This window comes from Mobula birostris, chromosome 31 (assembly GCF_030028105.1).
Source record: "Mobula birostris isolate sMobBir1 chromosome 31, sMobBir1.hap1, whole genome shotgun sequence".
Taxonomy (NCBI): Eukaryota; Metazoa; Chordata; class Chondrichthyes; order Myliobatiformes; family Myliobatidae; genus Mobula; species Mobula birostris.
In genome coordinates this window covers 10191916-10208087 of record NC_092400.1, presented here as the reverse complement: position 1 = coordinate 10208087, position 16172 = coordinate 10191916, and the positions used below count along the sequence as shown (strand labels likewise).

The 16172-nt window shown below is 37.0% G+C and overlaps 1 protein-coding gene across 2 annotated transcripts in view; it reads right to left on the bottom strand.

Annotated features, from left to right (window-relative positions):
- Positions 1–16172, bottom strand: part of LOC140190970 (mediator of RNA polymerase II transcription subunit 13-like) — a 179022-nt gene that overhangs the window by 12838 nt on the left and 150012 nt on the right. For both annotated transcript variants that reach the window (XM_072247982.1, XM_072247983.1), the window contains exons 14-24: positions 15706–15799; positions 15235–15455; positions 14839–15044; positions 13329–14263; positions 6928–7104; positions 4722–4945; positions 4335–4527; positions 3583–4042; positions 2695–2914; positions 2277–2465; positions 1417–1640 (exon numbers count right to left, since the gene is read on the bottom strand). In XM_072247982.1, the coding sequence (XP_072104083.1) occupies positions 1417–1640; positions 2277–2465; positions 2695–2914; positions 3583–4042; positions 4335–4527; positions 4722–4945; positions 6928–7104; positions 13329–14263; positions 14839–15044; positions 15235–15455; positions 15706–15799 (3143 nt within the window). The remainder of the gene's footprint in view (positions 1–1416; positions 1641–2276; positions 2466–2694; positions 2915–3582; positions 4043–4334; positions 4528–4721; positions 4946–6927; positions 7105–13328; positions 14264–14838; positions 15045–15234; positions 15456–15705; positions 15800–16172) is intronic.

Below are 16172 nucleotides of genomic sequence, written 5' to 3'. Positions count from 1 at the left end.
AATTGATCTTAAGCAAATAGTAGGATTCTTATTACAGTAAGCAAGACAAAACAATGTGTAATCTCTAGTCCTGAAAAACTATATTTAGACATGAAATTTAATTAGATCTACATCATCAGCACAAACCTGGAGGGCCAAAGAGCCTACACCTGCACTGTACATTTTGCATAGATGTAGAAACAGAGGCTGGCAATATGATTTTGTCATTTCCTAATATTAGATTTAAAATATTTCAATAAAAGAACTATGAAAATGGATTATCGTGAACAAAACTCAGAGATACAAGTTTGCGTAGGTAAATAAGAATATTGTTCTCAGAGTGAAGATCCAAGATTGTTTACTGTAATTTCCAGTCCACAAGTGTAAAGGATCTGATGCAGCACAAAAAACAATACAAGATAAAGAAGAATAATAATAAACATAATAAATATAAATACATCAGATAGCCCATATACATAGATTGACTGCATATTCAAAAACTGGCACTAGGCACAGGAGTATCTATACACAAGGTGACTGAGAGGAAATGATTAAGTAGTGGTGGTTGGGGGTGTGGAGGGGTGGGTTAGTGGCTAGAGATATTGATCAGCCTTGCTGCTTGGGCAAAGTAGCTGTTTATGAGTCTGGTGGTCCTGGCGTGGATGCTACATAGCCTCTTCCACAACAGGAGTAATCCAAACAGTGCGTGAGCAGGTTGGGTGGGATCCTCGTGACGTTATTGGCCCTTTCTGTATGTCTGACCTTGATGGTGCGTAAACTGGCGCCGGTGATTCGTTGGGTAGCTTTGACTACCTGATGTGGAGCCTTCCTGTCCCCGCAGTACAGTTTCCATACCATGCAGCTTGTTTAGAATGCTCACTACTGCACATCTGTAGAATAACATGAGTGTACAGTAGAGGTGCATTTTCCAGCTCTCTTCAGCGAGCTTTCCTGATTGTGTAGAAAGTGTTCTGGGACTATGAGAGGCTGTGTGAGCTGTAGAATTCCAGGAGTATAAAACTGCACATAGTTTCCACTGCTATGCTGCCAATGCAAAGACTGCGAGCGCTGCAAGTTCTCCTGAAGACGATAACCATCTCCTTTGTCTTGTTAACATTGAGCAAAAGGTTATCTGCCTGACAAAGTCTCAAACTCATACACCTCCTCTCTGTAGGCCACCTCATCATTACCATCGTAACAGTTCATATCTCAAATTACAGGTAGTGTATATTCAGCATTGAATTACAATTACTTTATAAAGTTTAGTTGAAAAGATTTCTACTTTATAAAATTCTTTCAAAGAAAAAAAAAGCCAACCTCTTGTCCATTTTTGTCAAAGTTACTTTCAGCCTAAACAAAAATCAAGTTCTGATGGTGCATGGGATGTGTCGGCAAGAAATTCTCAGGGTAGTAATCACTTTGAACTTAAATTCTTACCTGTTAGGTACATCAATGTTCAAGATGCATGTCTCCAGTAATTCCCCATGAAGATCTGTACAGGATGCCAATAGCCACCTCTGATCATGAGATAAACAATATCCCACGAAAAGCACATTGTACTTCTGACTTGCCTCTCCAAATGTTTCACCTAGCTCTGTTTGCTTGTCCTTGATCGGTGCCAAGATATAAGGAGGTGAGTATACTTGGATAGGATGGGGGCGCTGGAAAAGGAAAAACAAACTTACAATTTGACATGAGAAAAATTCTGTAAAAGCCAAAAAATTGAAGGAGACTAGACTCTTTATTAAAAAAAAGCAAGCTAATGAGAATATGAGCCATTTTACTGTGGATATTTAAGCAAACAATGAATGAGAGCATGAAGCAATTTGATAAACTTAATCATAATCTGATGATAAAGCAATTGATGAATACATTCCCTTGTGCTACAGCAAATGAATGCAATTAAACTATGAATATCAAAAGTCCACAACACTATAATTAAAACAAAATAAATCAGGAAAGAATGGGAAATCAGAAAAGTAAAACCTTCAATCACTTTTTTTTAAAGAGACAGTAGATATTTACTTATGAAGTAAACAGAACACTAAAGTACTTGAGACAAAGGAGCACACAAAATGACCTGAAGCTTTAAGTGCAAAATGCAAGAAGGCACTAAACACAAGTAAAAGGAAGTGAATTCCAAAGCTCATGAAAAGATTAGAACAATAATTATTTAAAATGATGTGACTTTGCCACAAAGACTATTTAAATTGCATATAATGCACTACACGAGGATAGATGTGCAAAACTTAGTGCAAACCAATAATTACCAATGAAAATTACAAACTAATACGCACCTCTGAATGCCTAAGGGTCATTTCTATTGTGGAAGCAGGACCAAAGCCAGTTAGTGATTTAATGTGGATCTGTGTGGGAAGTGGCCGTCTGCATTGAGTGTAAACTGAAAATGCCAGTGATTTTAAGTGCTGTATATAGAAACTGTGATCATCTTTCACTGGTTGTAGTAGATACTGGCAAGGCACAATCTGCAACAAAACAAAGGTTTCACCCTTCTATGCATCACATTGTGAGGTAACAGCTTCAATGCAATTTTTTTTTTAAAGCAGATGCATGTCAATTAAGCATGACTATTATAAAATAGGAAGAAATTCTACACAGAATGAAGAATGTAAAATAAATTTCAGAATAAAACAACAATTGAGGTGCTCTGAAACACTTAATTTCAAATTAAAGTACAATTTTACTTTGAATTACCTGGACAGTGAATGCATTCCTCATATGCTCTGGCAGATTATCCAGCATCGCCAGGTAGCACCGTAACAGACCTAGCAATGATCCACTTGTAAAAGATGACTCTTCGTCTACAGAATAGGTAAAAGGATCAACAAGATAAATGACGACAGCTGGGGGATATGCATTGCTGTCAGCTGACTCGGGCTCTGTTGGAATTCCTATTCGGTCTCTTTCTGTAGTACTGTAATATAGAAACATACTGATGTGAAATATAATCACTAATCAATTATTTTATGTGCACTTTTCAACACATTTTACCCCAAGCATTTTATGCACACGTCACATGAAAAACTTTTGCTATCAACACTTCATCCAGAACACAACCATAGCCAAACAGCAGATAAAACTTTACTACTTTGCCCAGATTTGTTCTGTCCTCATCCTTCTCCATCTCTCCAGTTTGCAAGGAGTCAGTTACTATCTCAGTCTGCTCGACACTTGTTTTCAGACTGGAGGATCTGATAATGTGCCTAACTTAAGGATTAACGGAGGCCATCACTGGAATTCCAAAATCAATTTGATATTGTGTAATTTCATTAAGTATTTCTAACGGTTTAAACAGGTTACCTCTAATAGTCAAAGTGGCCAGTAACTTTCAAAGTGCAGTTAGAATTTGTGAATGCATCACTTGCCTAAAAAAAATTTTCCACCATTTTCATGTGATATTTATTTAGTAAAAAGTACCAACTACGTTGATTAAGAGAGTTGCAACTGCAAAAGTCCAAGCAATGTTTATTTTCACATGCCACCATGCAAAAATAACAATAATTATTTAGGCTTTTTAAAGAAGAAAAATCTCATGATGATGAAATGTAACCTTCTTTAATGTCAATTTTACCTCATACATACCTGTCTTGCACTTCCTGCTGCTGCGCTGGATTTTGGGCATCTGAATCTCCACTTGCACCAGGCGTACTCCCTTGAGGTCTCTCTGCATTAGTGCCTGAACTACCACTTGGAACTGAAGTAGTACCACTAAATCCTGAAGTGGATGAGGTTGTTCCTGTCTGATGCAAAACGGGGGTAGTGGTCGTGGTTGTGGTGATGGTGGTGGAGGTAGAAGTGCAGCAGGTCCCTGTTGACCCACTTCCTACACCAGAGCTGCCAGTTGTTGCAGTGTTACTGCCAGTGCTGATTGTGGAAGTAACTGTCGTACCAGTTGTCACTGGTGCAGAAGTACCCCCGGTTCCTGATGATGAGCCGCTAGCTCCAGTCGTTGTCTGTCCCTGGGTGCCAGATGATGTAGTTGGCTGGTGCTTTGGTGGAATCAGCAAGCTGTTATCCAGCTGAAGTGTAGCCAGGTAAGGTGCTAGATATTTGGGAGTAAATGAAATATTTAATTAAGTGAATCTGAATAACTACCTCTCAGCATTTCATTACTTGTACAAACACACCTGTACCAATTCTGGATTTTAAACAGAAGCATATTGCTTGGAAAACATCTTTATAATTCATTTCAACAGATTCAATACAATTCAATTAACATTCCATCAGATAAATGCAATTGAAATCAATGAATTACAAATGCTGAAATCGGCATTCTTTAAGGAACGCACTGTCCAGCTTTCCCAGAAAAATGTTATTTTAATTTTAAAACTTACCCAAGTGGTGGCGGCAAACTTGAGCATAGAGCTTCAACTTGGCAAGATTGTCACTCTCATCATTAACCCAAGTTTGAGAGAACCAATCATCAACTGATTCATCCGCCAGCTTTTTTGCAGAACTCTTACCAACCCGCATGATTCCGTCTCTCAATACTTTGCAGATGGGTCTATGCTCACCAAGTCTGCAGGTCTGTTAAAATAAAAATGTACTCAAGTTGATCAGCAAACGTTGATTATAATTTCAATCACTAGGCTGTAATTTATATATATTCTTGACGTTACAGGTGTTATGTAATTAACTGACTAGTAATAATTAAACTTGCAACTTAATATTTATTTTGTATTCATGTATAATATTTTATAATGGTAAGCATTTATTCTAACCTCGTATACTGCACTAAGATCCCTGAAGAAATTTTTGGCTCCAGTGAGCAAGGCCTCATTTTCTGGACAAACCACAATGTAGGCTACGTCACGCTGAGAACCATATGGTTCCAGAAGCAGCTTCTCCCAAAAGGGCAGTGCAAAAGGGGAGATCATCAGGAAGTCTTTATCATAACCCAGCAGCAGTGTAGGGATAGGAAGAGGCTCTGGTGATTCTTCTGAACCTAAACAAAAGATTGTGCTGCACGTTAAACCTTTGAAATAATACAAGAACGATACAAATACAAACTTTCATACTCCTGGACTTTGTGCATTAGAAAAAGCACAGAACCGCCATTAAAAACACTTTTACTCAACTTAGGTAAGCTATTAAGTAATGTGGCTGGTTGTCACATGACTAATTGGAGCTGTTGAATATTACAAAAAGTCTATAAACTATTTAATATTCCAAAATAACTCAGTTCTAGCACTGAACTTTTTTATTACATGGAGATCAGCATCAAACCATGGACAATAGTTACTGTAGAATAACAATACTAGAGCAAGTCTATCACAACAGCTGCACTTAAAATTCCTGCTTTGTTGCCAATAGTGGTGTCATTAATGACACAATTAATATCTGAGTTCATCCAACCCACATTTTTTTTTATGTGGAGGGTGATTTTCTACTTTTTCTCTCCAAAGACAATTATGTTTATACTTCAGAATTCCTTGAGGAAACAACAGAGTTGACCAGAGAATATATAGTCGGTATATTGCACAAAAGGTAAAGCAATGAAAAGTTGCTCTTCCTCGTTGGAGAAAATTAAGGGTTGTGATATTGAGGAAGCAGAAAGCAAGTTAGATTACAAAGTATTGGCAAGGGAGAAAATTGCAGATTTTGATGGCTGTCTTTCCTTTCAGAACATGGGAAATAAGTTTATGAGATTCATCCTTTTTATCTATTCTTCAGCTTTCCTTTTAATGTGTCTATAAATGTTTTAATAATTAATTCTCATTTTATAAATATAATTGGACTTTCTTTTTCTATCGTTTTTCATCCAGTGCTACTTCGATGCCTTTTTGGATTCAATTTCCTCTTTCAAAATTCATATATAATGCTGAATAATCAACATAATTAGTGGATTTTAGGGTGCAATTTTCTTTGAACATTGAATACCTTTTCAAACAGTTGTCATTTATTTTGTTCATGATTTTCCATTTCATTTTTATTTCTACTCCCATTCTTCAGTTTTCTCCTTTTTACAATACTTTAATCTTTGTTGTCACATCTTTCCTGATACCTGTATTGAACCTTCTGGTGTTATAAATGGTTCTTTTACATATCTATTTTTGTTCTGGTTCAGTATCAATTATTTTTTGCCCCATGCATCTTAGATATGAAGTGTGAAAAAAAACATGCATATTGTTTTTCTTGCTTTTTATGATTCCATTATGGTGGAATTGGGGAAAAAGTTGTTGAAATCTCCCATGATTATTCCATGCCTTCTGCTCAATTCATTGAACTAACAAATTAAACTGCCATTCCTCTATTGCATCCTTGTAAGCTATCTTTTAACATATCATTTAATTGAACTGTATGGTAAAAGAAAACTAGCTTTTACTTTTTAATTCAATCCACTGGAACCCTGTATCATATATTTCTATTATTCTGTTATTTATTTTAATGAGTACTTCAATTTGTAAAATCTTGTCATTATAACTTTCCCATCTTGCATTGTAATTTTTTGCTTAATAATCCTTTCCTGAATAAGTTTTCTTGTTCTACTTCTGTAATTTCTAGAACCTGCTTCCTCCAATATTAATCATTTGAATTTTATTTACAGATGTGGTTATGCTTTACCCTCAGAGTCCAATGCAGCTACCCTCACATTCAATATTTCTACCTCCGTATCAATGCCAATTTTCCATAAAATGGAATGAATCCCTTCCTTCACAACTTTAATCATGTCAAGTCTTATCAACTTTATCTTAATTTGGGTACAGCAATGTAATTCTACCTACGCTTGCCTTAAAAATGCACAAGATAATGACAACAGCACCATAAGTTTGGTGATCTATGCGACAATACATCCCATCTTATTGGTAAACAAGTACTATAATATTTGAACAGTTGAGCAGTGCACATCATGTTGAAGTTAGCTAGGTAACTGAAGAAATAAGAGCTGAAAATTAATTTCAGGACAATGTCAGAATAGGGGTTTACCATAGGATCCTCTGCCTATCTTGTGGAACTGTTGCCAGGTGAGAGGTCCTTGCACATGTTGGATGTTTTCCCATGTCCTTCCTGTCCGTTTCTTCTGGATGGCATCTTGTAGAAAAGGCTGCAGTGATAGCAGCATACGGACCACGTCTTGGGATGAAAGGATGCTTACATCCAGAACTGGAGATAAGAAACTGTGTTAATGCAATAAATTAAAGATCCTATCAGCTGTCAGTAATTGGAAATGAAGTAATGTGTTTTCACTGGAAGGGTGAAGCAAAGTTACCACTTTTCATTCCTCAGAATAAACATGCCTCTTCTGATTCCTTCAGTTTTAGAAAATACCTACCCAAACTCCCAAAATATTTTCCCTTTCAGTTCTTAAATGCAATAAGTACTCAAAAATAGTTTCCATCAGGGTTTCACACTGTGGTTTTGAATGAAATGATACCAAGTCAGAAAACTCTGATACAGCCTCTTACAACATCTCATGTTCTGGATGAGCAGAATTAAAGGAATTTCAGTTGGATTCATCCATTGAAATTTTCATACATATTTTTATTATCTTAAGACTCCTGCTTTAAAATACTCTTCAACAGATTAGTTCTTCCAATTTTGACCAAACTGGTCCAAGACTCTAAATGAATGAACGGTATAATTCTGACCTGCAACATTTCCATCTCAGACTCAAACACTACATGTTTTTTTAGACTCATTTGCCAGAAGCACAAAGATGTTTTTGCATGGAGTGTGTTCAGATTTCTGGATGGGCTGACATGGTGAGAAAAGGCAGCATGAAAGATTTAGCATCTCTTACAGTGGAATAGGTAGGTTCATGAGAATGGAAGTGTATATTGACAAAGGAAAAGATGAAACACTTTCTGGTTATCTGCCATTTTAATTGCCCATCCTATTCTTATCTGTGTATTTGATTTCCAATGCAGCTCTAATGAAGCTTAATGCAAGTTTAAGAAATAGCACACCTTAATATAGCCTTTCAGACTTGGCAATGAATTTGACAATTTCAGAAAATCAGCATTTCAGCCATAAAGCTCTGATTCCCAAAAATTCTTCCCCCTCCCTCACCCACCTTTCCTCTTTCTGGCAAATCCAGACTTCATTCAATTCCTCATATTTACAACCCAACTAGTAGCTTTTATGTTACCATATGCCATTGAATTGCTCCTGGTCTCTACCCCATTGGAGATCCAGCTTTATTTTCTCTTCTACTTTTACTATTTCTGTGTAATTTCTCATTTATATTTCCTGATCTGATAAAAGGTGGTTATAGTTTTAGTTCAAACATTTTTGCTTTCTACAGATGCTGCCTGACCCAACTGTTTGTGTTTCTAATTCTTGTTTCACCATTCTGAACTGATCAATTGCATCCATTATTTGGGGAACATGTTGCGGCACCTGGAACTATTTCCCCCACACAGTTAGCAAGAAGCCACTTGGAATCCATGAAGTGGAATACAGACAAAAGCAAGGCAGTTGATTGTAAAGAGTCTCACATTTGAAGTGTGTGGGCTCTGAAAGTTAACAGGGCAACTTTTACTTCCCTTGATGGACAGAAGACAGAGGAACCATTTTAAATTTGGTCAAATACATATTCTACGCTGGCCCTGGCCGTCTGCCATTTTGAAGTCTTTGGATTTGTTGCCCGAATTCTCACTGGACTCGAGGGAGTTCAATGAGACAAGTGAGATTACAAATAAATGACAGTTTAATATTATAAACAGCATTACTTATTTTACAAAAGTACTTTATTTTCTTGGATGATCATGACCTTCACTATTATCCGCCATGTGACACATAGGTGTGCATGAGTGTACACGGCATTACAATCCTAAACAGAACATGCAGTCGGTCAGGCAACTGTGGACAGAGAAATAGTCAATGATTCAGGTCTGCAACCTTTTACAATGGCCTCTTTTGGTACAGATTCAAACAGAGACTGTCTTTCCATTGTTGATGCCTAACTTGATGAATTCTTAATTTCAGATTTCCAGCTTCTGTAAGTCTTTTAGATTTTTAAAAAAATTTTCATTAAAAAAAACTATCCTGCACTTGAAGAATATTAAATGTCCTAGTAGCACACACTTCTGTTGAAGGAAGGAATAAATTAAATTAAATGTTGCAGTAAGGAATCACTGTTGCAGTGAGAATGAAATCAGAAGGGGGAAAAAAAAATTCTTTGGCTTTTTGGCAAGCATTCAATAATTATCAGATTGAAACTTTAGCTTTGTTCTGCTGTACCATTTCTGAATCAACCATTTCTCTGTCGACGCTGAAATTTCAAAAGGAGATCACAGCTCTTTTTTCTATTGTTTGTGTAAAATTTAAACTGTTGACATGCAGTTAGCAGTTTTGCACCTAGGGTTAGCTACTGGAACTGGGTTGAAACTACCAAGCTAATACATCAGAATGGATAAGGGGAGGCTGTGGACAAAACCTTTTTAAGAAAAAAAGGTACAGGTACAGAACAATTTTAATCCATTGATAAAGCATCTAGTTTTATGATGCACTGGTTTAAAAAAACTGATACAAGTCACAAAAATAGCTCTGATAGTCTGCTATCCAATTCCTCGATGGTTCCCATGAACCCTTTAAACTACTAGCCTCCATTGATAATTTATTATATTGTAGTGTTGTTCAAAATCTAAAACGGCGAATTAAAGGTGTGTTGGACAGGAACTGGAATAACATCTGCGAGTCTGGAAAAACTGCCAGAATAGCACCAATTTTCCAAGCTTATAAAGAGAATTATTAACAAAATAAAAATGCTAATATTTAAATAAAGCATGATGCAAGTATGAGGTAAAATAAGTTACAACTGGAAGATTTAATACAATAAGCAAATCAGAATTAAAAGTTCCAGGAAATATATGCTCTATAATCAAAGAACAGAAGTATGTCTTAAATATATAATTAAACAAAACAAAGAAATGAAAAAGGCATCTTTTACACAAACACAGATTAACCCCTTGTATCCTAGACTTACAAGGATGATAATACGTAAATGAAGTGAAGGCAAAAATATCGATTGGCAATTATGATGCTTAAACTTGTTTCCTTGAGACAAGCAACATGGTTAAGTGAAGAATATATAGTTGGAGTACAGAGCAGATTAGTTAGAATATCAAGGGAGCAGAAACCAAACAGGATGGGAAAAAATGAAGAGTCTAAGTAAACTTGGTGCCAAGGATTTCGAAATAAAGATTCACAAAATATCAAAGGCTCAAAGGAAATATGTTGTGATAAGGTGAAGACAGAGTCAATATACTCCCCTGCCCCACCCAGAAGTAGCAATGGGTATCAGAGCCAAGTAGTAATGAAGAGTTTAAGTGTTTAAAATTATGGAAGGATTACACAAGTCTAGAAACAGATGATTTCTATTGGACAACATTTAAGAGTCAACTTTATAGGTGCCTGAATGAGCTAGGCATAATGGGATACTGAATTCAGCAAGGGGGATTAGTGTAGATTAGCGTAGAAAGGCATGACGATGAGCATAGATGCATGGGCCAAAGGGCTTGTTTCCAAGATGTACAACCCTATAATTAAAGATCACGTTGTTGTTGTTAGAAGCAAACCTGCATTTAACACTGCACATACAGAACTACAGTACTTCTAACATAACCAGCTAAAGCACATTATTTCAATGGATAGAAATGACGGTGAAGAGGCAAAAAGGACATGGGGCTTGTGTGGCTAAATAGCACAAAGCTCGTTTCATTGCAGGTACACAGCCAGGTAAACTGATAGAGCTGCTTCCATGTTGCAACATTATGTACTGTACCAGGCATGTTTTAAAAGAGTGCTGCAAAACTTGGAAAAAGTAATCCACTAAACAAGCTACTGGTAGAACTTTAGCAGGACAAGCAGCACCTGTGAGGGGAAAGGAACTGTCAATGTTTTAGGATGAAACTCTGCATCAGGACATCAGAAATATCAGGACTCATTTCATCGAACTGTGAGTTCCTCTGTAAGGTTGCTCGTCGCTTCAGAATCCTGCATCTGCATTGTCTGGTGGTCATTCAATCTACCTTTGAATTTTACCACTGAATGAGATTACGACCGATCAGTAACTCAGTCCCAATTACCTGCCAAGTGACTTAGTTATAAACTTAACACTCACCAAATCCCAACTAAAATTCATACTTCTGATCAGACCCAGCTAATGTGCAAAGTATCAAGGAATTACAATATCATTCAGAAATCATCAAAATGCATTAGAGATTAACAGGATACATCCTAAGACCCAAGGGATAATTAGACAAGAAACATAGATGAAATAAACAATATTCTTGTTTCTTTTCATGTTCAACACAAAATCAATTTTTGATTTCAACATACAAGTTGGTGGAAAGTTTCATAAGTTTAAATAAACTTCCACTTGTTGGAAACAAATTTTCTAATAGATGTAAAAACTAAGATCAACAGGGATAGAGTTCCCCTTGTTCTTACCTACCAACCCATGAACTTCCATATCCAGCACATGTAACTTCTGCAACTTCCGCCATCTACAAGGGGATCCTACCACAAAGCACCTCTCTCCTCCCTTCCTCCACACCACCGCCCCCTCCCCATTCGCCGGAGATCTCTACACAACTCCTTTGTCCACTTATCCTACCCCACTAATCTCCCTGCTGTTCGCCACCTCTGATCTGGGCTGATATTTACATGTCGGGCTGCACCTAATTAATTAGCTTGTTTATTTCGGCTTTTTCCTTAAAGATGTGCTGGGTGGGTTCCAACTACCGCTGCACCACTGCATTCTTCGCAGCTCGGTATCGGTCCGCGGCCTGGAGGTTGGGGACCACTGCTTAATATGTACTACCATCAAGGTGGTGGTTCAGGAGATTGAAGACGCACATTTAACGTTTTAATCTTCCTCTCAGATTTATGAATGGTCCATGAATACATGAACACGACCACATTATTTTGCTCTCTTTTTGTACCATGTTTTAGAGTGATTTTTGGGTTTAGGACATATACATTTAGCAATTGACTTTGGCTACCAGTCACATTGCCAATTAAAATTTATTTGGATGTCTGTGGTATGGATGTGAATCAGGAGGTGTGAAGGTTGTATGTAGTTTCAAAGAATGCACTATCCAAGCATGTAAATATGGAGTTGTCCTTTGACGCTTGGCACAGAAAATAATCGAGCCCCACGTTGGGCCAGCAGACCTTTGGACTGAAAGCATCTCCATATGATGCCTGCTGTACCTCGTTTTGTCAAATAAAGAAGCTGCTCTGTATCTACCAGTAATTTTCTCCGGTGACTTCATTCACACAACGTTACATACTTATTTTATATTTATAACTACAGTAATTTTTTATGTAGGTCACTGTCCTGCTGCAGCAAAACATTTCACAATATATGTCAGTGATAATAAACTTGTTTCTGATTAAGAGAGGAGATCTCAATGAAGCACAACATTCTTATAGGGCCTTCAGAAGGCAAATCAGGGAAAAGGTTTCTCCAGATTTCTGTATCTAGAATCCGAAGTCATAGTCTTCAAATAAAAGTCTGGCTACTCAGAACTAAGATGGAAAGAAACATTCAAAGTTGTGAATTTTTGGAATTCCCTACCCAAGGAGGCTGTGGATGATCAGGTACCCAAGTAAATTCAAAAGAAGCATTGCAGTTCTTGATATTAAAGGAACCTGAGATAGAGCAGGAAAGTGGCACCGAGACAAAAGGTCGGTTGTAACCTAATTGAATAGTATGCACGAGGGAGCAAATGGTCTATTCTAGCTCTTATGTTCTGTTATTAAATGCGTTCAATGTCAACAGCTCTCAGCATTACAGAATTCTAAAGGCTCATGAGTCTTTAGAAGTTATTCCTCATCTGCCTTAAACAGGGGATCCTTTATTCTGAAAGCATGCCTGCTCGCATCACTTACACAAAGAATATGTACCTATTCTCATCAAGCCCTCAACATTTCTTCACACTTCCAGGAAATCATTTCCCATTGGTCTAAACTCCGAAGAGCAGGGAACTAAGACATTACTCAAAAAGAAAACTGCTTCATCCCAGGAAACAATCTACTGTGCCCTTACTGAACTGCCTTCAATGCAACTGCTTCACTCTTCAAATGAGAGGAAATTCATATATATAGTACTTCAGATTTGATCTGACAAATTATATCCAAAAAGATTAAAATAAAAACATAATTATTCAAATGTTTCCAACGTGATGTATTGAGGCAGTTCCTTCTCATAAAGGCAATGCTTCCATTTCTTGGGAAAAGAGGCAATTTTAATAATTAGCAAAGGAAGCACAAAAATTCCATAACCATCTTGTTGACACAAGTGGGGAAGATGGTTAACAGCAATTTCTGACAAAATAATGCACATTTACCAAATTGTAACTTTACTGCAAAAGACTTACCATTACTATTGGGCCATGGGTGTAAACTTCCGCTTCTAATTAGTGTTTCATCTAATCTTCCACCTGAAGGATTATCCACATACTGCCGACCCTGCTCCAGGGCATTGAAACACTCTGTGCAAGAATCGCTGCTATCGGCTCTCAGCTTGTCATAGTTCCAGTTTGCTGATTGAAGTGCTGATCTATCCAAGGAAATGTAATCCAAAGAACTTAGAGAAGTGAAAGGTCTTGTACATTGGTCCTGTATGAGAAAAATTAAGCTTGATGTTGGGTCATGTGGCCTCTTAGACCCATCAAACCCTTGTGGTTCTATAGAATTCCTACACAGTATCAATCGTCTTTCTGCAGCTTGACCAATTTCAGAGGTCCTTCCAAAAATATCAAATTCATCCTCAAGAAAAAGACCTGCATTATATCCAAGCCTGCGATTTACCACAGCACTAAATCCACAGGTGCACGAATTCTGAGCTTCGTTGGTTGGATCTGGGATGTATAAATCAACATCTGCCCCTTTGGTATCACAAACGCAGATACAGCAGCTATCGAAGTTGCGATCCTTGAAGAAATTCATCACTGAATCTGATAAGATTAGTGTAACATACAAGCTGTGCGCTTCTGGAATTGACTGTATGGTAGCTGGTTCTACTGAGTTCAATGGCCGCGTTGTTGAGGGTGTTGAGGCAGGAGAGCAGAGATCAGCACTGTCGTACTTTACCGAACCCTGCCCACTGGCAGTCCCAGCACCACGAGGAGTCCTTGGTGTTCTTGGTGTACGAGGTGTAGGGACAGAAAAGCGTGGGGTTGCTGGAGACGGCAATATACCAGCACCGCTGTTACTTGCAGGTGCAGTACTGCTTACTGCCAATGGTGTGCTCATCTGAGGAGTGCTCATCTGTATATAATCTTCTGTCAGACTCCCAACACTAGGCACATTGCTGTAAGATAAACAGTTGGTCTCAAAACATGTATGAGAAAAAACAACCACATCGTTAAAGTATTAAAAAAAGACTTTTCTGACAGTGATGAATATTATAACTCTATCTCCAATAATTAATTTTTGAACTCTCTCCATTGTTTATTTAAATTTCTAAAATATCTTACAATATAATAAGCAATAATGGTGGAAATACATTTTCAATGATTAATTTTTAAGGATGTGAAGTGCAAATATGCTCACAAAAAAGAATCATGTAGGGAAATAACTATTAAAGAGACAATTGAATATTGTCACATCTAATTTGTTAAGATAGGCCAATAAAGGTAGATATTTGAATACAACTCCATCCACTACTAAAAATTAATTTAGGACAACTTGAAATACAAAACTGTACTTTTATTTGTACAGTACTTCAGACAATCATTTCAAACTTGAGCTTCTAAAGTTAAAAATATTTTGTTAACTTAACATGTAAAAAGTACTTTTATAGCATGCACGATTGCAGAGAGATGTTTTTGATAATGCACGATTCCAACAGGTATAATTGAAGCAACATGCTTTCTCGGGACTTACACATATCCATCTCGAATTAATGAAGCAGATGATGGTACAGGCAATTGTTCAATTTTAGGAGGAACAGCCCATGATGGTCTGTATATGCAGGCATCTGGTATTTTCAGAGGGGCAAGGCATTGACTGGGTACTGCCTTCAGTGGTGCGAACATTGAAGACCCAACAAAAGCTTTTGCCTTTGGGGGTTTGTGTACAAAAGAGAAATCCTGAAATAGAGCATCAAATAAGCCAATACTTTCGAAATCCATTTCTTGTAACCAAAAGAACAAAGTAACTTACTATTTAAATATTTATTGAAGTACTGATACAAAAAAATGAAATGTGCTTTAAAAGATAAAACACCAACAATTTCAATAGAAACTTTATTTTAGAAAAGCATCTTTCGTTTTTACTAACTGTTAATTCTTCAGGCTTAGGGCTGCCCAGTCCATCTTCCACCTCCATTTTGAATTCAGTGAACTGGGCTGTAGTTACACTGCTCACTGGATTTTCCACACTGTTAATCCCTGCAACCATCTCAGAATTAACACCATCTTTGTAGTTCATTACTGGAGAGAATGCTGGATGTTGTTCCAGAGATGGAGGGGTTGGAAACATTCTTTGCAGGTCAGCAACAGCTGGAAAAAAAACACACTAGATAAAGTCCGCTTTTATGCACACTCTAAATTATTAACCATTTCTTTCTCCTCACCATCCAAATTACATAAAGTTTTGTAACTATTGGGTCTTCTAAATATTGTAATTATTAGTAAATAATGAATTTTTGTAATTGTGTTAACTAATATAGCCCGATCCTCCCTTCAATAAATCTGCAATATTCGCAGGACCAGAACATCAAAAATATTGACAGTCTGCTTAAATGCATACTTGGAGGGTAAGGCCCTGTAGTCTTCACGTCTTTGCCAACTGCCCGATCTTCTGACCCTGCATTTGCTGGTTTAGATCGTGTCGGAGAAGCCGTCTGCAAATATCAGAGAAGTAGATAAATTATAAATTTAAAACTTACTTTTTAAAATCAATTTGAATTTTTACCAAGTAAACAAGAAAACCAGTCAATTGCTGAATAAGTTAAAGTTGGGTGAATTTCAGAAAAATTTCTTCCACCTTCCTCCATCTCTTCTAACTATCCCAAACATTCACAATTTTATTTAGTCTGAGGCCCTATGACTAAATAATCAAATTTTAAAATAATTATTTTTTTGAGAATTTATTTAATTTTTCACTCTCAATATTGAACTATCTGGTTTTGAAATGCAGTTCTTTTCAAGGTTGCCTCAAAGTAGATAAACATTTAGAGCTATGAAACGAACAGGACAGTTTGGAAAACATGGATT